General features: G+C 38.8%; 1 protein-coding gene across 3 annotated transcripts in view; it reads right to left on the bottom strand.

Annotated features, from left to right (window-relative positions):
* The window catches only part of FBXW7 (F-box and WD repeat domain containing 7), a 160,047-nt gene that overhangs the window by 98,360 nt on the left and 39,107 nt on the right, over window positions 1-22,580 (bottom strand). Inside the window, exon 1 of one of the 3 annotated variants that reach the window (XM_090138532.1) lies at window positions 22,375-22,542. The exons of the other annotated variants lie outside the window; for them this stretch is intronic. Coding sequence (XP_089994658.1) covers window positions 22,375-22,383 — 9 coding nt within the window. The 5' untranslated portion in view covers window positions 22,384-22,542. Of the gene's footprint in view, window positions 1-22,374; window positions 22,543-22,580 lie in introns of those variants that run through there. 3 annotated transcript variants of the gene reach the window in all.

The raw sequence follows: 22,580 nt of genomic DNA, 5'->3' as shown, positions 1-22,580 counted from the left end.
CCACTACATGCGCACAGGAAATAGATTAAAAAAATAATAATAACCTGGAAAGACAGTTGGTCAAACCACCTGTAAGAAACGGGGACATTCCTCAGGCCAACCTGACACCACAGTGCCAGCCCTGAGCTGAGGCAAAGAGCAGCGCTCCTGCTCCTGCTTTCCCACCACAGCACCTCAGCCACTCTTAGAAGTGGCAGGAGTTGCTTAACACTTCTACGCCTGTAATAATGGAGCTACAGAAATACCAGGAAACCTCAAAGTACTGCTAGTTTTCTATCATTTCATTCATATCACTTGAAACTAATTAAAAAGGAAAAGGTGTAGATGACAACTGGGAGGTAACGCGGGATAACCAGCGTGGCTTCACCAAGGTTAAATCCTGCCTAACCAACCTTGTCACTTTTTATGATGGCATAACTGCATCAGTGAACAAGGGAAGAGCCACTAACATCACCTATCTCAACTTCAGTAAGGCCTCTGATACCATCAATATCCTTCTCTCCAAATAGAAAGATATGGATTTGGCGGGTGGACTGTTCAGTGGACAAGCAACTGGTCGCAAGATCATACTTAGAGAGTGGTGGTCAATGGCTCAGTGTCCAGATACAGATCAGTGATGTCCCTGAGGCGTCAGTACTGAGCCCTTTAATATCATCATCAGTGACATCAATGGTGGGATTGAGTGCACCCTCAGCAAGTTAGCACATGATGCCAAGCAGTGCACCTACAGTTGACAGGCTTGAGGGATGGGATGCCATCCAGAGAGACCTAACCAGGCTCCAGCAGTGTGCCCAGGTGAATTATAAGTGCTCCTCAAATGACTTCTGCCAAATATACACCCAACAGCATACAAAAAATAGATTAAACATTCAGTAAATTAAAAAAAAAAAAGACACCACTATTAATGTTTCCTGTTCAAATTTAATCAAGTCCAGCTGCCTCCGCTCTTCTTGTTTGGCCAGTTTTCATTACCTCTCCTCCCAACCTTTTATCTTCCTTCTCAGGCTCTTCATCAAGTCTATGCATCCTAACCTCCCCTCCTAAATAAAGGAACACTGGAAAGTGATTTAAAGCTAAGTTTTCTTTAACTCTGAGCTGGAAAGACTGTGAAAGATGCATCATGCAATACTAACTCCCTTACTAGATACAAGTGAAGTGCATAAAACACAGGATAAAACAGGAAACAGTACTTAAAGTCCACTGGACAATAACATCACAATTAGTAGCTTAGGAAATATGAGTTAATTTCTATGTGAGTTTATGTATATTTACTAATGCTTCAGTAGAGCATAAGGAAACATCACAGGTAGGAGATCTGACTTTTCACGAGCAAAGGTTGACAACAGCTCGAGCTACAAGTAGCCAATACACTTATTCTGTAGGTTATGATAAAACATTTATGACTTGGTCTTACTACTTTATACAGACACCAGTATTTTATACAAAGAAAATCAAGAATCCAGCACTCACTGCATTCTTCTGGTCATCAGCTATACCCATACAAAGGTTCCAACCTGCAGATGTACAAACCCTCCTTAAAACTCAACTGAATCAAAAAGAACATTTTCTGCTCAACAGGTCTTTATCCTGTTTGTGCGAAAAGAATAAATTCTTTCATTTTATGCATCTACCATTTTTTCTGTTCTATATTTAACTCTTCCATAGTTTTTCCATATGATCTTCATTTCTATACTTTCAACATCAACACAGAACATTAACTTTTAACATCTACCCCTATTCAGAAACAAAGAACACTGTATAGCATGTTGAAGCAGGTGGATAAAACCCTCTTCAGCCATTATGGTAAAATTCTGGCCTCTTGAAGGCAGATTCCCTGAACCCTTACAGGCAGTGACAGTGGGCAGGAAAGCTGCAAAAGGCACCATGTGCATGCTTGTTCTGTAAAGACAGGCAGACAGATTCACCTGCATCAAATCACCTGTGAGGTTCACACACACACACACACACACACACACACTATAAAATGTAATAATAGACTCGCCAACAAAATTAATCAACACAAAACAGGAAAAAAAGGAAACCACTAATCTTTTACATAGAACACTTCTGTGCAACAGAAATTCTTGCATTTGAAGTATTTAGAAAAAAAATGTGCACATCTCCTTGCTTCAAAAAGGAGAAAAATACTGTAACAAAATCAATTACTGATTCATGTTGTATACAAGGTATGTTTTTATCTTAAAACTTGACACTGAAAAAATGAGAATCATTGCAAAATACCATGAAATAAGCATGGAGTGATGATAGGAGGAAAACGGACAAGCGATTCACTGAGGATGCTGCTGAAAGACTCAATCACCTAGTAATAATTGTATGACATTAAAATCGTAAGTCCTTGTCCTCAAAAGGCATATATATCCCACACAACAATTACCAACACAAACACAGAAGAAGCAGAGTTCACATTCTGTATTTTTTCTGCTTACCAAGAATCCAGCTCAAACACCTCAGCTCCCTAAAAGCCAGTGCCAACAGTAAGATTCCAAAAGTTAATCCTTATTGTTAATTTTGTATTGTTGTGATTTTATTAGGAAGAGTGAATGGATATAACTCATTCTATATATATTCACAATATAAGCGTTTTAAATCTATGAAATGTACTGTGAGAGGTAACAGGAGATAATGCTCAACAGGGTATCTGAATACAGAATAATATCTGAATAACAGAATACATTCAGCTACATTAGTAGGGCAGCATACAGGCTGAAAAGTGCTGAGACTGGAAAAACAGGCAGGCAGATAATTATACTGCCTTCAAATTTAAAGATGCTGTTGCTTACTTAGTGAAGCCTAGAAATTTAGCAACAGGACCATAACACGTCTTATTTATGCTAAATACAAAGAAAACATAGAAGTTCTCTCTCCAAAAACTCACCATTAAACATCACATGACAAGGGTGACAGCTTTACAAGTGCAGCAGGAGATTAAGCAGTTCTTAAAACCTGTTAGTCTGGGAAATGCGGGGCTTGGCTTAGCCTCTCCTGCCCCTCCCCAAAAGTAAGTTAAAGGAGTTCAGGGGTCTGAGGTTGTCGTGATAGCTTTCCAAGTTGACCCTAAACCTCCACAGTACTCAGCACTGTGTTCACCTCTTCCACATGCTTTTCTACCCTCAGACTAGAAGACCTATGAGTATCAAAAGCCCTCGAGGTCAGTTAGACAGCTTCACTAATAGTAAATGTAATGTGAACGCATACGGAGACCTCAGCTGCTTAGAAGAACGAACACTTAAGATGTTTTTATGCAGCTCAAGGTCTTTTATCTATAGGTAAAAAAGCAGAGAACGGAAGGTCACACTCCTGCTCTTGCTTTCTAGAAGGAACTCCAGTAAAGCCATGCTGAGTGCATATCATAACACACTAATTAAGCTCTAGCTTCCAACAGAGGCAACCAACCCCAAAACAACTGCTCAATAGCGCACTATTTTAAGTAAAGGAGCAAAATGGATATTGCGCAGAAACAAGTAGTTTGTTTCAAAGCATCTCAATGAACTAGCTGAAACCTGATGATTTCATTTAATAGGCAAGAAGCAACAATATCCAACCATTGAATGCTGAATTCAGAAAAATCCAAATGGAATTCAATACAAGAACAACTACTCACTGTAACAGCTTAGTAGGAAGACAGTAAATTTATCACCAGTAAGTCTTAAATTAGAAAAATACTCCGAGTTTAACACACACATTTAAAAGCTGTGGAACACTATGCACAAACACAGCTACCAGAGTGCCATTAGCCTCTGCCCAGAAACACACACAGGCAACCTCCCCACTGCTCCAACAGAGCAGACAGGTGAAATGCAGATGCACTGTAGAGTTAGATCAAAACTACCAAGCTTAACACACAGGGCAGTAATGGCACAGCCAAAACTGTCTTAAGCATCTGCAACAGTCTGAAACATAGCCTCAGGGCAGCAGTGAGTTTCCAACAAAAAAACCTTCAGCATGGCATTAGGCTGAACTGCTTTCTGAATCCATTCACACAGACTGTACCTAGCATGGTGCCGCTCTGCAAAGCAGCATCTTAAGAGCAATTCACAAATAACTTCCAAGCAGAGCTGCTCATTATTAATGCAAAGTATTTGAAGGTAAAAGCAAAACAGCATTTGGCAGCACGAGTGCTGCCATTAAGATGCTAGGTCTAAAAACCTCAAAGTGATTTATGGAGTACCCAGCTGACTTCTCTGTCTCTGTTTCTTTCCTGTCCACTAATCATAAAAGTCATTTTGGGTCCATTTCCCCAAATTATGGGTTTTACTGATAGCGAACTGCAATTTTAGCAGATGGCTGGTGTCAGCTTCTGGCAAAATGGGAGCATGATTTCTTGGTCAGAATCTCTAATTCAAATGCTGCAGAAGAGCAGCACAAACAGGCATACACACAGAAATAAAAGGTTAATTTGGAACACAGAACAGAAGAGATGGACAAAATAGGTAAAATTCACTTAAAGTGGGGGAAAGACCTTGAAGACAGAAAGCAACTGTTAATTTTAAAATGAATTTAATTAAGTTTAAATAGGAGGAAGGAGAAGAAATTAAGTACTAACTCTAAGTTAGTACTTAAGTACTAAACTCTTCTGTAGCTCCAAACTGTTTGAGATGAACAGCTCTAGTACATAATGACAGCACAAGCAGGTGAAAACACACACTTTCACTGAAAAGCGTGCCACTAGTTAAAAACGAAAGGAAAATCCTGTAGGACAGAAGCTGAGGAAAGCATGAATCGAGGCTGGTGACTAGAATTTGAAAATGTTTATATTAAAACTATTAAAAGTGTTTAAAATTCAGTATCTCCCATTTCAGGCAACTTTAACATTTCTATTTGCATTTTTTGTTTTCATTTGCCTACTCATTAAACAAGTTTGAAGGATTATTATCTATAATGTTCAGCTGTTATGTAGCCCTAATTGCTAGGGGAAAAAATTAAGTAATTCTGTTAGCACTGCTAATGCAGCTGGGAGTAAAAGGCTGCAGTATATTACAGACAAATTGATTTTTGTTGAGGTTTTTTTGTTTGTTTTGGTTTGGTTTTTTTTATTTAAGTTTGATTCAGGAGAGTTATAAACTGAATTTCTGAGATAAGAAAAGGTAGCTGGGGATCAGGTCGTGAAGGAAATTACACTTTATGCAATCAACATAAAATATTAACACCAGTATGTTTTACCATTTTGAGAGAAAAATACAGATCAGAACCATTCCCATGAGGCTGCAGTCAAAGAACAAGCAATACCTATTTTATGTAGAATATCTGTCCACTGTCCCAATTCTTACCTCATGAAATGTTCAGCTGTGTGTATTCAATCTGATTTTGTGCAGTATCCACTTGGCAATATTGGCTCAGTACTAAATATTCAGTTTTCAAAGATGAATTCAAGAAACATACTTCGTACAGTTAGTCAACAAACTCATTAAATGCCTTTTTATCAACACCTGATACAAAGTCTTTGACTTTTTTTTCCTTTTTTTTTTTTCCTTTTAATAGAAGAAATACAAAAAAAAGAAGAACAGCAGCATTTACCACACTTGCTGAAATCTGTTAATGTGTTAGTTTGTTTGCCTTCTCTGCGTCTTTCACAGAAGACTTAAGTAAGACAAGGTCACATACTACTGGGACACAGCAGAGCAACTCCCTCTTAGCATCTCACTTAAAAGCAAAAAAATAAAAAATAAAATTGTTTCCACACTGTATTGAAAACAGCAAATGCCTTCTCATTAACCTCACATCTCCAGAATGCTGCTAACCACACACTGGCTACTTTGCATTATGTTCTCTGCATCACTGGGAGGCTTTCCGGCAGCAGATCGAAGCTCTAACCTTGCAGAACAACACCGTGCTTGCCTGATTTGAAGGAGGAAGATAACCCACCTCATCAAAAAAAAACCTCTGGCCTCTGCCCAGACAGACACTTAACGGGCTCCGGTGGAAAAATGGAAATGGTTGCAATTACTGTTATTAGTTTAATGCCCTTAAGAAAGCTCTCTGTGAATCTTACTCCAGTCACTGATTAAGAAGCACAGTCAGCAGCAGAACATTTGGATGAAATAACAGGCAGCAGAGACAGATCCTTTTCTGAGACTAACACCACATAAGATGCTATTGCCCCTCTGCCACAGAATACTGCTGGCAATGCCCCATCAGCAGCCAACTACCTGAGACCCCCCAGACCCCCTCCAGACAAAGTCAGGAGAGCCCACAAGTTCACCAGCAAGAGCAAACACACACCGTGCTGCCAGCCCACAAAAAGCAACTAATGTGAACTGTTCTGAGGACAGCAGCCTATACAACCTTCCAAGACAAGCAGCCCCAAGGCCAATGAAGATCTACACAACTGCAACATGACTACCTACTCAGAAACTTAAATTCTTCAATAAGAAAAGCCAAATTTCATTGCTAGTATTATGGATCTAACCTTGGCTATTAAGGCTGACAGAAGCCACATAAAGCCTCAACTAATACACTGGCCCAGCAACTTGCTGTCTTTTGAACTTGACATAGGAACAGCAGAGAAATAGCTGTGTTACTTTGCAGAGGTCAGGAAAATGTTAGGGATGCATTTTTTTTAATTGAAAGCTAGTGATAAATTCTCTTTCTTTTCCACATCAATATGGATATTTTGGCACAACTAACTCATCCTAGAGCATGAGAAAAGACACACCAGTAAAAGCTGCTTGATTTAGCAGATTAACTTAGCAGTTAACTAACTTTAGCTAAGATTAACTTAGCAGCATCCACATTGCAGAATGATACAGCAAAGAAAGCAGGAATAGAGAAGAGACTCCTGCTACCCCAAGGTACACCAGTGCATTTCTTCATACAATTCTTTTATGCAGACACGCTTGCTTTAAACTCACATTAGGAAGAATGGATACATCTGTCAGAGACTGTATCTACATGTGTGGTACAGCTGGAACTGACAACAGCAGCAGCATTCTTCTTGGAGTACAGAAAAGAGCTTCCTAACCTCAACATCATCATATGCACAAAGTAGATAAAGGGGTAAATCCTACCAAGTTAGCAGGAAGGCCAAGCACCCAAATCAAATTAAGCCAAAGAGAAACAAACTTCTCGTTTGAATTGCATTTCTTCCCTCTTCCATATCCTTTCCCAAACGCTGACAACTGATATCTTCAGTTTTATAGTTTGACTCATTAGCTGCTATCTCATTACCCCTCAACATTTACAACAACCACTTAAGTAAATTTCAACCATTTCAGAGCTTTTTTTCCCCTCTCCTCCTTTTTTTTTATTTTAGTCCTTTCTTTTTGACAACACGTATGAATTTAAAAATGAGGCTAGTCTTCCCACTTGTTAGCAGATATCTGAAGAGTTAAAAAGGCACTTTAGTGTCTTTTCCTAATACAGACTGCTTTAAGTCTGGGATGGACTGTATTAAGAAACAGCATCCTCAACTTCTGCCTCTCTTTATAAATGTGTTTGTATCACCTGCCTGACAATGCGGAAGAGGGAAGAGTTACCAATTCTAAATAAATGCCTTTAATCAGCCACCACAAGCATGTGTCTGATACAGACTACCATCTCACCAAAACACTACTATGTCAGGGCCACACAGATGAACCACTGCATCTCATGCTGATGTGGAAAGGCCAGGATAGTTTATTTGTGACAGTGAACCCGTCAAAATGGCAGCTGTAAACGAGTAGAGGCACTGATGTCATTGTCTTGACCCACCTTTACTACAGGGCAATCCATCCTCCTGACTTTTCAAGGGTGCTGTCAGTGCAGATGCACACAGTTGAAGAGAATTGCTATCCTTTTAGGATAGCAGAGTCGAACAGCACCAGCTGTATTGATCAAACACAGAGCGTGCTACTCCCCATGCAGACCTGATGTCTGTCCCTGCTGCTATGTCAGGTGTACAGTGTTGCAAAGGTCAGCTGCTATGCTACACAGCTGCCACTCAGTTCTTAGACATCAGCACATTTCTGAAGCAAGTAGATGAAGTTACTTTGGCCTTCGTGAAGGGCGTCTTGATGTTCACAGGGAGATTTGTTAGACAGCCGATAGCAGGTGGAAATCTAAAGCAGCTGATATGGTACAGCCTGTGAGAGAAGACTGTTCCATACGTGCCACATACAGCCTCAAACTGATAGGAAGGGGAGCCTGAAGAATCTAATGCAGAAGAGAACAGAAGAGAAACAGATCTCAAGGATACAAGGAACAGGTAGGGCACATTTCTATGTTGGTCATTCATTTTCTAACAGAGAAAAGATGCTCAGTAAAAAGTCATGTAAAATACATGACTCAAAATGTTAAGGCCAATTTAACATTATTTCAGAATACTGTTTTATCCCCGACACATATGTGTTGAGTTGTTTTATTTCACTACAGCTGTTTCTAATGACATAATTCCAATTTGGAAGACTTGCTAAATAATACTTTGGTTAGCAGTAACTGTAGCACCAACAAGAACAGTGTCTGTACTTGCCCTTAAGGGAAAACCTGGCTGATTAGGTTTTGTCTTATGATAGGCACAGCTTGAAGACTGTAAATTGCTCCTTACAGTAATCACTCACACTGCACCAGCCCAAGGCTTTTACTAATGGAAAGGCTCTCTCACTGAACAGCTCAACTTCTCAGGAAGTCTAGTCCTAAAACGACGAAAACAGAATAGAGTATAAACCAAGCTGACAACATGAAGCCCAATTCATCCACCACAGCTTTCACACCTGTTTCCATCTTAATTTTTCTTATAAACTGCACCTGGGCTTCCACATTCTCAGATGCAAGACTGATTAATAGATGGTACCATTCTATCCAAAATTCAAAAATCACTTTGCGGTCACCAGAAAATCAGAGCTAGCTATCTGCTCAACAGAAGCTTCATTACACAAAATAATTGCAGTTGAATTCAGGGATTTGCATTTACATTTCAATCATTTTAACATTTGATATCAGGCTAAGAAATTTTCTTCCTCCAGTAAGAATCAAAGACAGAAATTGGGCTTTGAGATATGCTTGCATTTCCTAGTGGCATCACTTGTAGATTTCAAAGACTAGCAAGAACCTATTTCCTGCTCAGTGTAGTACTAACACATTGCTGTCCATTCTTAAGAAATTCATAGCCATTCTCAAAGGTACTGTAGTTAACATGGGGAAGTGACACTAACAGGGGCTACAGATCTGCACTTGCTACTTAGACTGAGATAAGAATATGTTCCCAAGCTAAGCCATTTTCAAGAGCACACACAGACCTGAAACCCCCTGCTCCTTAAGTGCATCAGGTATCTTGATTCAATAAGAGAAACAACAACCACTACACCAAAGGCAACAACTGTTGCAAGAGTAGGTAACAGCTCTTAGAGCTATCAGAAAGTATTTTGTAAGCTTTCTGGAATAAAGTGCACAAGATTTATTTTGGATTTATTTTGGTCTCAAAGTACAGTTCCTGACGCATTAACTAAGCTGCTCAAATAAACTTCTAGAAAAACAGAGGTTTAGGTAGATGCATAAACTCTTCCTAAGGTGTAGCTCAGCCTCTCCTCAACCTGCTTATCACTGTATCCAACCAGATCCCCTGACATACCTGTGCACATAAGCATCATTAATCCACTTGAGTCAGAATGAGCCAGGTTAGCTTATAAGTTCTTAGCAAAGCAGATTTGTTTTGCCTGCAATAGATTAGAAAGCAACTGCACAAGCAGTACCACAATGCAATTAGAGACACGCATGCCAAAGTCCCAAGGGAAATGGCTGATGCAGTCACCATGCCACTCTCAATGATACTTGAAAAGGCACGGATGTCAGGTGAAGACCCTGGTGGCTGGAAAAAAGGCAATGCCACATTCATTTTTAAGAAGGCTAGAAAAGGGGACTGATGGAACTACTGACCTGTCAGCCTCACCTCTCTGCTAGGGAAGATTACTGAACAACTGTATGGTGCAGCTGACACACATGAGGAACCTAGAGAAACTGCAGCAGGGAGCCCAGGGGAACCTCATGAGGTTCCACTAATCCAAGTGTAAGGACTTGCACCTGGGTCTGGCAATTCCTACTATCCATGCCAGCCATGTCTGCTCACTGCAACCTAAGAGCACCCACTTAGAAAATTAAAGCACACTTCAAATTTATATTTTGTTCTGTTTCACAGCTTTTCCACATTGATAAGAGCCGCTGGAAGTGAACCAAGGATTCCAACTCAAGTCTTACAAAGAAGTTGGCATCTACAACTTATCAAGTTCTAGAGGTAACTTCAAACTTAGAGGAATCAGGTGAACCACACAGATGACATACAGAGACAAACTGCTACCTTCCACTTCTCCTTTTTAAGGACAGGAAAAGTTGCAAGTTTGATGAAAATGCCCAGTTTTGTCCAGGGAAAAAACTATTGTTATTTTGTTCATAAATGAAGAGTGGAGTATTGGTCAAACTGAATTATCTGAATAATCATATCTCATGACCCTAATTTGTAAGCTTCTTCCTTCTTTGGCATTGTCATAAACAATCATTCTGAGATAGCTCATGAGGACAAAATTTCAAGGACAAAAAAAGAGGCCATGCAAATGCCCAGATGGCAAACACACCACAGAATTTACTATTTGGCCAAAGTACTTACCTCCCAAAATAGTTATGCTTCCTAAGGTACTTGCAATAACCTCATAAATCTAGCAAATACAAGTCTACAAATACAAGCGAAGACATCACCAATCCCTTCGAGAGAGACTTCAAAGAGACATTCCATGCAAGGCCACGTACATTCCACAGCTGCTAACTATGACAAAGTGCCCTTTAAAAGATAAAGAACATAGTGGTTTTGCCACAATTACACTACATACACTCACATCTGCTTCTGTTCTGCTACCACTTTCTTATTTACTTCTCCAGAAAGGTCTGAGAAAATAACTTTGCCTAGTACTCCTTATCTATGGACAGAAGGCAAAGTCATCAATTTACACACAAGAAGACCCTGAGATGCAGCAGACACACAGGCAGGAAAGCAAGACAATTTATATTATATCCAAAACTAACGAACTGAAATCTAACCTTTTGACATTTCTTAAAAAATATCCTTTTAAAAATAACTTTCAGGTTAACAAAACTGTGCTACACTATCTAGGGAACAACCAAATGTGTTACGTTTAAAGCACTTAAAGCATCCCCTGGCTGATGAGACTATCACCAACCAATCAATAATATTTTCACAAGTTTTGTTTTAAACAAAGCAGTGATGTGGAGGAGAGAACAAAGTAAGATGTTCCATGTACATGCAGTAAGTTTGGCATGTCTGAAAACCTAGTGATCTCTAGCTACAAAATGCAGTACCGTAGTTGAGGAGTACAGGGTGCTCTTATCAAATCCTCATCAACACAGAGATAGCCACAGAGTGTTCACAGATGTTGTAATATGTTGTAATAAAGAAATAGGATGCAGGTCAATCTACATCAACTGAATCTTTTCTATTCTGGCAGCAGCAGTGCCATTCTCTACTTCCAAGACAGCTTAACACAAAACCCAATAAAATCAACACTTGTGGGTCATATATTCATTTATATTTTATAAAGGAGTTATAAATTATAAGTTTACAAGACGTGATGAAAAGTCCAAAATATGCTTTTATTTTGAGAAGTATTTGCAGTTGTTTTTGACCTGTCATTCATTTGCTTATGTAATGACCACATGCATGCCAACTGTATGCTTCAGCAATAATAACGAAAGACAGCAGGGTAGTGAAAGATGGTAATTAAATGGCATGTCAAAGCTCTGCCCTTTTGAGAGAAAATTGGAGGGAAAGTCAAGTCTGACATATCTTTCCGAGTATTACCATATCCTGTGAGAGAATCTAGGAAGTTAATCTATCCCTGCTTGTTTATATATTACATTTACCCTTTCCACTAAGCAATACCAACAATTAAGCAGCCTCCATACATTTCTGAAAACAGTTCAAGTCTAGGAGCTGTGCGAGAAGCACAATAGAGCTTGCTTCTTAATGTGTGTATCACCTGCGAATAGGTTACAGTACGTAATGTAAAATCCAAATACAGATGCTCCAATTTGCCCAAGTACAGATTTGACAAATGCTAACCAGGACTTATCACTGTCCATAGACAGGTAACTCTGCAATGAGAGCAAAGCAAGTCTCTCTTGCACAGTGCAGTCCACCATCTATGCTTTGTAACAGATTTGCTTATCAGAATCCATAACCATAGATCAAGAGAAATAACACGGAAAAAAAACCAACACACACTTGCCTGCAACACATAGATTTGCTGCTTGCTGGTTCCTCAAATACAGCACAAGCAAATTGGAAGTGCTAACACAGGAAAGTGGGACTTGCTCATGACATGACGGATAAAGCATATTTTGAACAGAAATCTGAAGTTTAACTCAGAAGATGTATGTTACAACTGAGAATATTCCAGGCAGGTGTGACAGCTTAAAACTAGAAGTGAACTAAGTATACAGAGATAGCAAGGGAAAAAAAAAAACCATGAAGAGTTGAATAAATTATACAATATAAGGCCTCAGACAAACTATAGATAATTCATTACTAGATACAGAGTAAACAGGATCAGATCTGTTCAGCGCCTATAGCCAAGAAAGTGCATTATTGATCTACTGTATTATGCAGGGCTTGGAAAAAGTTGACGACTCAGGAGTAAGTGTTCCAGCATATCAATTTTTATATTTAGCAACAGCTGAAACAAGCAGAAATGGACACTTCATAACATTAGTACTTGATTGTTTATTTTATGCCTCAAGACAAATTGGCTTTGTACATCTAGAAGAGGAACACTGTCATGAAGTCAAAAAACTCAACTCCTTAATTTAATAATATTTAAAGCTTCTCTTACAATTGAGATGAAGTGATTCCAAGCAGCATTGTCCTTGCAACACAAGTGATATTGTTATGAACAAGACTTTCCTAATAGAAAATCTAACAGTCAAGATGTTAAACCAACAAAAAGAACACCAACCAGACTGATACATAAAGCAGCTCCAATGCTCAGCATGAAGTACCAAAAGAACTTGAGAGACGATTTATTTATTCACCACATCCAACTTTTCAAGATCATAGATTTGCACAAAGGCTATAAAACATGGTCCAAGTATCATATCATGAATGTGGTAAAAGGATATTCAAGCTTTGTGTGGCCCTGAGCAAAAATTGAGTTACTTAAACGGTGTAACAGATTTGCAAAAGGATCCAAGGAAAAAAACCACTGAGTAAACATGCAAAAACACATTCAGGACTAGTACTAGAAGACTGCAAATGAGGTTCCCTCATATCTAGTAATAACAATATTTTGACTTGGAGACATCAACGAATTTCACAGAATCAAAAGAAAAACAGGAAAAACAAAATGACCTGCATTTGTCAGCAGCAAAGATAGCTTAAGCAGCTCTCTCACACCTTGTTTTGTAGTTTTTTTTTTTAAAAAAAAACAAAAGGTATAGCTGCATTCAAACAGCATGAGTAAATGCATGAAAACTTACTCATGAATAGAAGCAGCTAAATAAAATTTAAAAATACCAGCACATCCTTACTGTTCCCCCTCAAAAAGCAAAAAGCAATGCCAGCTGCAAGTGAAGCTTGATACCATCTGCCACCTACGCATCATCAGGACATCCACCACAGCCATCCTTCTAAAAGCAACAGCACAAGTTCTAAGTATTCAACTACCAAAATTTTCCTGTTCAGGGAATTAGCCACATATTTGCAAAGCTGCACATGTTGATACAAATTTTTTTCAGATGAAACGGCTAAAACAGATCAAAAACAGCTATGCAGCCAGTGAACTACCATCACCTCTTTATTTCTCACATACTCCTACAAGCAGGTACTTGTTTTATATGTATTTTATTTTCCGTAGTTCCTACACGTAGAGTTTTAATTATCTAAGTCAAAGATCAGCTACACACATTGGAGCAGCATCTACCTCATTCAGTATACAGAGACCTAGTCCACTGACAATTGACATGAAATCTCAGTCCCCTTCTCAGGAAAAATGGAATGACTCTGGCATATTTTTCTCTCCCCCACACATTCAGTCCATAAACTTTAGTGATAGAAGATGCTATTGTGTTACGTTCAGAAATTTAGGTTTCATATGTCTCCATGTTCTCTTTCAGTTATAGATTCCTTGAGTAATGTTTGAGTAGTAAAAAGAAGTTTCACTTTTTGGATTAGCCTTCTGTATTTCACCAACTTAGAAGGATTATGTTACAGCACTGTATGAGGTTTGAATAACAACAGTAATTCATTATCAATTTTGCTATAACAGGATTCAACTTGTCATTGAAAACAAGTTGATCTGAGGCAGTAACAGAAATTTTCTTTTCCAAAATCAGGCAACATTTTTCATACCAGTTTTTCTCCTCAGTTTGTGTTGCCTTGAAATAAATGCATTAGTTTCTTATTTAACCCTTTCCCTACTAAATAAAGCATGCTTATTAACACACGGCATAAAATACTCATCTTCTCCAAAGGAGCAGATAGGCTTCCAGGTGAAGACAAAGAATTGGAAACAACAAGCCCAATCAAGACAGCCATTATACTACAGACTTCTCAACACATAAATTTACCCTGAAGTTTCTTGTTCAACATAAGAGCGTAGCTGGCACCAAGAAGAGAATCTTACTAATTGTTCCAGTTCAACTCAAGTACCTTCCAAAAGACAGGCAAGATTGGCTCACCTATTTAACTCAAAATTTAACGTATGTTAAGAAATACCATAGCAAGCCATCTTACTGTTACCTTTTAAGAGACTACAGACAGTAAAGCTGTTCTAACAACTTCCAAAGGGAAGAGCACTGCTAAGGTCTAGCCTGTAATAACTGCCATCCTAATTCTATCTCGTCTTCTGTTGTTGCTCCTTAAGATTAATGATAGCATCTCTTAATGATACATTTTCACTGTGGAGAGTAAGAAGTTTCTCAGCTACTCAGTAATTTCCATATTGATTCTTCATATTTCACTTTATTTTTTTTCTAGAGACCACACGAGAAATATTAGAAGTGTACTTCTTACATTAGCAGACATAAAAGGACTCACATTAAAGGCTTGTTTTATAAGTAACAAGAACAGGAGGCCACTGGCTTTTAGCACTTCTGTAATCCACTGCAATTACACGGACAAGAAGTCATTCTGTGTATTAGCACTGAGTGAAACAGCCTCTACTGACGTACAGATGTAAAATCCTGTACCCACTTGCTACTGCCAGCACATTCAAGTACATCAGATGACAGCTGAAGTACTCAGGACAAATTAAGACCTAGTTGTGAAAATCTCCATATATTTTGTCCTGAACTCACCTGGATCTGGTAAAACAAACTTTCCATTCGTATTTCAACACATGTAAATGCCTGAAAAGGTCCTGATTAAAATTTTTTTTTAAGAGATTAAGAAGGAAAATTACTCTCTTAATGCTATTCTTCACCTTTTTTTATAGATTGCTTTTATGGTTAATTTTCCCTGTATTTTTAATGCCTAAAAAAAATTAGCTGATCCTCCTTCGCTCAAGATGAGAAGAAAAGTGCCACCCATAGCAAAGCTGATAACTAACAGCTATTACAAAACATTACACTACCCTGCCGAGCTGTGGCTAGTCAGGATCTTTGCACCTCTCTTGAGGAAAAAAGTCCCTGTCCTACAGTGAAGGTTCCCCAGACTCTGAAAGTGTGAGTCTCCTTCCTTTATTCAAGTATGGTGCAACAATTATGTAAAAGACTGGGTTTGGCATTTTTAGATAATTTTTTTTTCTTGGCATTTTTTATGTACACCTAGATGGTTGGAGGGGGTGGGTTTCCCATTCTACCTCAAACAGGATTTGAAATGCTCCAAAACCCAAGTCATATTTGTTACCTTTGGCAGCCACTTGTTCAGTGTAACAGCTCACAACCATCAAAGTGGGATTTGCAACCTGATTTACAGAGGTATAGGACCACAAGGAATTTGAATGCAGATTACTACTGGGAAAAGATTTTCATGTAAACAATAACCATTATAAAATAGCGAAAGGATTGTTAAACATTGCATAAAGCAATACCTTTAAGTCAAGACTGAAACATAAGAATCTATTCATGTTCTTCATAAATAAAAATGTGTCTTCTGTAAGTTGGCCCAGAGTGGAAGCAATAGTCACCAATGTGATCAGGAAAGTTGTGGTCTAGGAAAGATTACTCTATGTTGCAACTTTTGCATGGCAATTATCTTCAAATGCAGTATTATTTATTTCCCCCACCAATTTTTTGTGGTGAAGCTCTTTAAGGACGAAGCTCAGACAAAATATTTTAACTACTCATTCTTCTAAACTCAAAAATGCCAGTAGTACGCAGCTGAGCAAGATGCTTAACATACTTAAAAAACACTCTGTGTACAGGGATCACAAGACATGTTTTTACAGAAGAAACTATCAATGAACACATAAGCAAGCCTAAAAAAAGCCTCGGTTACAGAAATAGATTGTGTGAATACAATACTGGAAAGTCTCCAAATGCATCTGTAAGCATGTATATACTTATAGCCATTGCAGCTTTGCCATTCTCCACAATGAAAGCTGACAGCACATCAGCTAGCATGTACATAAATTTAAAAAATTATAATTAAAAAAATCAAGCCTCAAATGGAACAGGTAGCAACTACTGATGTTACTAACTTGAATTACTGGGTTGCTAATTCATGTTTTGTTTTAAATTCAGCTGGCACACCGCAACAATTCTGATGTATTGCACTAAGTCAGCAACATGATTTTCACAACTTAAGATATCAAATCATCACTGTACTACAGGTATACCTCTAGGTAAAAAGAAAACCATTAGTGACCTATCATTCATCAGTAAATTCTCACTCAAAATTAGAGGCTGCCACAGCATTAAGAGAAAAAAAAAAAAGAGCTCTGCTTCCCTAGCTCCTGCACTACCACTCAGTCCACATTATTTCTTTTCCTTGGTTTATGACATCTAGAACTGCTCAAGAAATAGTTTGCTGTCACTCAGGATATTGTGAAAAATAACTGTGGCTGTGGGTAGAAAAATGCTTCTGTGTATGATATGAATATACCATAATTTAATTATATTACTCCTTGTCTTGAGTATTGAGTATGGGCGTAAGCAGCCGCAGGAATGAAAGGTGAAATTTGCATTCTTTGAGGAAAGGAAGGGAAAAAGGGACAAACTGACTGTTACTGACAACAGTGCACCTGGGAAAGTAAAAACAATGAAAGTGACCATGCAAGCAGATGGAGCAAAAAAGGTTGGAGGGGAAAAAAAAAAAAAAAAGAAAAAAACAGAAAAAGCTCATATAACAGCTGCATTAGCTGACATACAACCCCTCATGGACTACCCAGGTACTGGTAAAGACATGTCAGAAAGGAATAAGGTCCACATTTCCAAAAAAGACTATAGAGACCGTGGGGAAAAAAAACAAATGCTTAAAAGACAGGGACACGTTTTTGTGTTCTTTTTTTCCCTAACTCCAGATGTGAGAATGAGTCATTATTTCTTTCTGCATACACATTACAAGTCTCACTTTCTTTTTTGTGTCTCTAGGGCCCATATATATATACACATATACGCACATGCCCACAGAGCACAGATATATCTGCTGAGATTTTTTTTTGCTCTCATTATTCAGTGGCAGCACAATAAAACACTCCTTAGAAACATCGTATTTCCTGGGTTGCTCAGTGCTATGGTACATAAGGTATGTTTTGCTGTTGACTGCTTTATCTTAGAAACATACAATGTGAAAGCAATTTTGTCTGCCATTTGAAGACAAGACTGTGCTTTAACTTTGCTAAAGTTAGCTGCATTGAACTAAACTGTGAAACCAAGACCATAGCCATGTTAGAACTCAAAGCACTGCTCCACCACAGCTTCACCTCTTCAATCTTTTTTGGTGTTGTTGTGTTTTTGTTTTGCAGGGTTTCTGGGCTGTTTTCTCTGCTGTGGGAGATGTTCCCACCCAAGCAGTTCCTCTGCTCTGTTCTCAGAGCATGACAGATGTAATTATGCCTTTCCCAGATAAGAAAGATACTGAAGCAGGCCTGGAGTGCTTCACTCCTTCAAGCAAAGGCTGGGCATGCTCACCAGCAACACTCAGGAAAAACAAACTCATGTTCCTTCATGCTCCGATTGTTAGGGAATATGGCCGAGTTCTGCATCTTCAGCCAGCATAGACATTTCATGCACAGCTGCTTCCAACAGCTTTAATCTGCAACATCAGGAACTTTTTTTGGTGGTTTGTTTATTCTTACTGTGCTTTATGTTTCTAAAATCAGCAGAAAATAACCCCAACCCCTCTGCACGCGTTACTTTTGTATTCATACACAAGCACCTCCATATAGAAAACAAGACAACTGAGATAGTCTCTCATCAGTTCCTTCTCAGAGCAATAGAAGGTTGGGAAGAAACAAAAAGGAAAGAAAAGGTTCAGGAGCTGTTGTCAACTCTGTCGTTGGTTCAGTGAGATCTGCAGCTCCTAGATGCTGAACAACAGTACCTCAAGTAAGCAAACAGCCTTAAAAACTCTTAAAACAGTAGTTACAGACAGATAAAAACTGTAACAGAAGCTTCTAACCTTTCATTAGCTCAGACTTACCTGAGTAGTCCTAAGACTGAACTGTTACTAACTGCGAAGGCTATGGATATGCCTCAAAACAATTGTTATTGCCAGTATTAAGTTGCTGATAAAAACAAGGGATTTAAAATATAAATGCTGACACAACCCTAACTACAGTGTTCTGCACAGTATAGTGGCATAGCTATAATTGAAAAAGACAGCCTGCATCAAGTAAAAAGCTTCAGTGCAAATCTTTTTAATAGATCAATACAGTATCACCAGTGACATCTCAGAAGGGAAGATAAAGGTAAAAAGAGTCGTCTTATGGAATTAAGAAAAATCATATGTACTAATGAAAAAATACATCTTTTGAAGTCTCCACAATAAGTTGTTACGCTTACAATTTAATTCTGTGATTATCTGCAAAGAATAATGTACCAGCATGCAACATTTGCTTCTCTACTTTTCTTCCATTACAGTATAAGCGCAAAGACAGTTTAGGACATATTTTAAAAAAGCTTCTAAAACAAATAAAATAAACATTGTTAAAAAAAGTTCTGTTGGAAATTTCCAGAATAGAAGCTTTAAAAAGAAAATGTACCAGAAAAAAAAATCTTTGCAATCACTTTATTAAACAGTGCTTGAGCAAGCACAGCATTCAGCTTACAAGGTGTAAGATATTTTTAAGCAAGTGAAATTCTCGCAAGAATGATCAGAAAGGTTCATACCAAATCTATCTTATTCTTCACATATCCTTTCTAACAACTTCTTCTAAGGCTGAAACTCAACAAGAGAAGAGTCACAAGAGACAAAATTCATTTGCAGGAATTGTCAGGAACACGAAGCTACCAGTAGGTAAAATGTGACCTGGAGGGTCTTTCAAACCAGCCAAGCCCAGAATGCATGGTTGGTTTTGCTCCAGTGATATTTCTGCTCAAGTCTGAACACCTCCATTGCCATGGAGGCGTTTCACTCTCTATGGCTTGCTGCTGTCTTGCATAATTTAACAAGCAAAAAGTAACATTTCTGAGGGACTACGGAGTGGGAAAGTTATCAAAACTGTATACAAAAATTAGTTTCATTGAGATTTCAACATTTAATCTGAACCCCTAGAACCGCACAGTCTTCAGTACTGTTTACAGGACTGTCTGCGCTGTAGCACTTGTAATGCCCCTGGTAAAACAGTAATGGTACTCAAGTCACGACTTAGGATACCAGTCGGTTGGAATCAAGAAAATCTACCAACCTGGTAAATCATTCCAATTTGGTACCTTGGGGAGATGTCATCTCCCCCCCCATCCTAAATTTAACTTTGAGCAAGACGACACTGCTCTCTCTTACACTGCTGTCCTTCTGATAATGCCAATATTGATAGCAGTAATACGATTCTACTGCTAAGTGCTGCTGTTTACTGCACAGCCATCATTTTTTCCATTATACCAACAGTGAAAAACAGTACCAAAGAAGCTGTGCATTGCTGGTTTGGGTTTTGTTTGTTTTTGTATGTTAAAAAAGAGAGAAGTCATATGACCTTGAGAAAGACCACAGAAAATTGAAACACCAATAGAAAAAGGAATCATTAAGAGAGTTAATAGATAACAGGGCAGATGATGCTGGGTGATGGCTCTGTAGTGATGAGGAGTTCGCATCAAAAGGATGAGGGAGATGCCCTGAGTCACAGCTCAAGCCTGGGCTGCAGAAGGAAAGGAAACCTTTGCTATTCTGCAGCTGGCTAGACCAGTTAACAGGACAGCTCCTCTGTCCTGAAGTCTGTTCATTCTTTCCCTTTCCTCCCCATGAAGTTTCTCAGCATGACCATCTCACACATGCTGTAACCTTCCTCCTTTCGGTTCCTCATCCTCACCTCTATCCCCTCATTCAAACAATGTAAGAGAAGTGTTTTTGCTTCCTGATTATTCATAAAAAAATGTTTGCTGCTATTTAGATATGAACTTACTCCAAAGGTATTCACCATCCATGCTACCTTATTTCTGACTGCAGAGGCATCTCTTTGAACAGACAGCACCGTGACCCTTCAGCTTCCCAGTCACAAGACCAGGTGCTCAGTGGTGGAAAGGCAGAAATACGCAGAGATGCACCAGGTTAATGAAGAAAGCACAAACCAGCTCATTCATGAAAACTGTAGGCCACCATACCTAAGAATTTAGCAACTCTTCTCTCTCCTATTATTTTACTAAGCTCTTAATGCAGGAGGAAGGCATGCAATAGCATCACTGAAGGGGCTACAAGAAATGCATAGTGTCTCAGTCTGCTGGAATACTCAATGCCCTTACAATAAGGCCAGTGGTTTTTTTTGGTCATAAACAAAACATGGAAAGCTGGGATCTCCACAAAAACAGACTTGAAGTCTTAGTTCTTAGCTTTCATTGAACATGCTATTTAGGTGTGAAAATACATTTTCATCAATAGCTGAAGTTTATTACAGGTCTTGGCCTAAAAAGGTAAACTTGGGCTTTTCTTTTGTGGTATGTACCTAAGATAGATATTTTCTGGTAACACAGCTAGTCATTTTAATAAAAGCTTTTGATTTTTGTTTGTTTGTTGCTTTTTTTCTTTTTTTAAAGCCATTAGCTTTACAGAGATAAATTTAGCCCTAGGGGAGTTGCCAAATTCCTTTTAGAACCATTAGGACTGCCATCTAAACTGCAGAATTACAATCAGAAATTTTATTTCTGAGAGAACAAAGCCTGACAGTCAGATCCCACGATAAGTTTCTGAAATCACCATTTTGGAGGATGGCTGGAAACAAGCACGAAAACAAATCCTAACTCTAGCTGCTGTGTTTTCTTTATATATATTTATTTATACACACACACAAACATAAGCTTGTGCACACGCACACTGCCCATGGCCAACAAAAGCAGAGTCAGAACTGGTTGTGCAGGTGGTATCAGTGTCACTGTAAGGCTAAATCAAGAGGGACTCAAGGTCTGTGCTACATCTCTAGAACACAGAAATTACCAGAACTTCTCAAAGGACTGAGATATTTTAAGTCATACAGTAATTTATTCACTTGATTCTTGCAAAGGTTGGTAAATCTTATAATCACAGCATGGCTTGGGTTGGAGGGGACTTCAAGGATCATGAATCTCAACCCCCCCCTACCACAGACAGGACCACCAACCTCTCCATTTAATATTAGACCAGGCTCCCAGGGCCTCATCCAACCTGGCCTCGAACACCTCCAAAGGAACCATGCAGCTTCTCCAGGGTGTAAGAAATACTCAAAGTCACGTAGTGCTTCCAGCTCCCCAAATGGCAGTAGGGTATATACAACTGCCAGCATGCATCCAGGACTATCACATTGCAGCACTACCAGATATAACTAGACCAGCTGAAAAAAGAAGAGTAACTGAATAAAACGAAGTCTTTCCAGGAAATACCATTTTATCAGTATTTCTCCAAGAAACACCAGTGAGAACTCCAATTCATCAGGTAAAATGGCTATTAGCAGCACTGACTTTTATAGAATTGATATAAATCTGTCACTTTTTTTTTAAATAAAGGAAAACATGATGAGGAGATGTTCCGGGCCAACACTCTAGGAGATGCTGTAAACATGTAATAGTTGAAGCCTGCAAAATCATCCTACTACAAGGTGCACAAATTAATTTTGGAAAATGCTAAGGCCTAATTACCAAAGTTAATTTTCAGCAGTGTGCGTGCCATTATGGATAAAGTGGGTTTCCTTCTGACTTTACTACAGGTTTACCATAATATTTTGCCTAATGTTTCATATACAATACCACACACGCAGAGTAGACAAATGTAGTATCATTATACCAATTAGGGTGCTATACGTCAAGTCCAATACATACATGCGACATCTCCACACAGCAGACAGCGCTCCCCTGTAGCTCCTGCTGGAAGGCCCCCTGTGTCCGTAGGCAGGCAGTGGGTGCTGGGATACCCCACAGCTTGGGCAGCTGCAGCTATAGATCTGTTGGTGAGTGCTCGGAACACAGCCCAGCCTAACCGTCCTGATACTGCTGCTAAATTAGTGCCATTACTCATTCTGCTCTGC

Source organism: Phasianus colchicus, chromosome 4, assembly GCF_987193195.1.
Source record: "Phasianus colchicus chromosome 4, bPhaCol1.hap1.1, whole genome shotgun sequence".
NCBI lineage: Eukaryota > Metazoa > Chordata > Aves > Galliformes > Phasianidae > Phasianus > Phasianus colchicus.
Note: the sequence above shows the minus strand (reverse complement) of the source record. Positions and strands in the feature narration are given on the sequence as shown.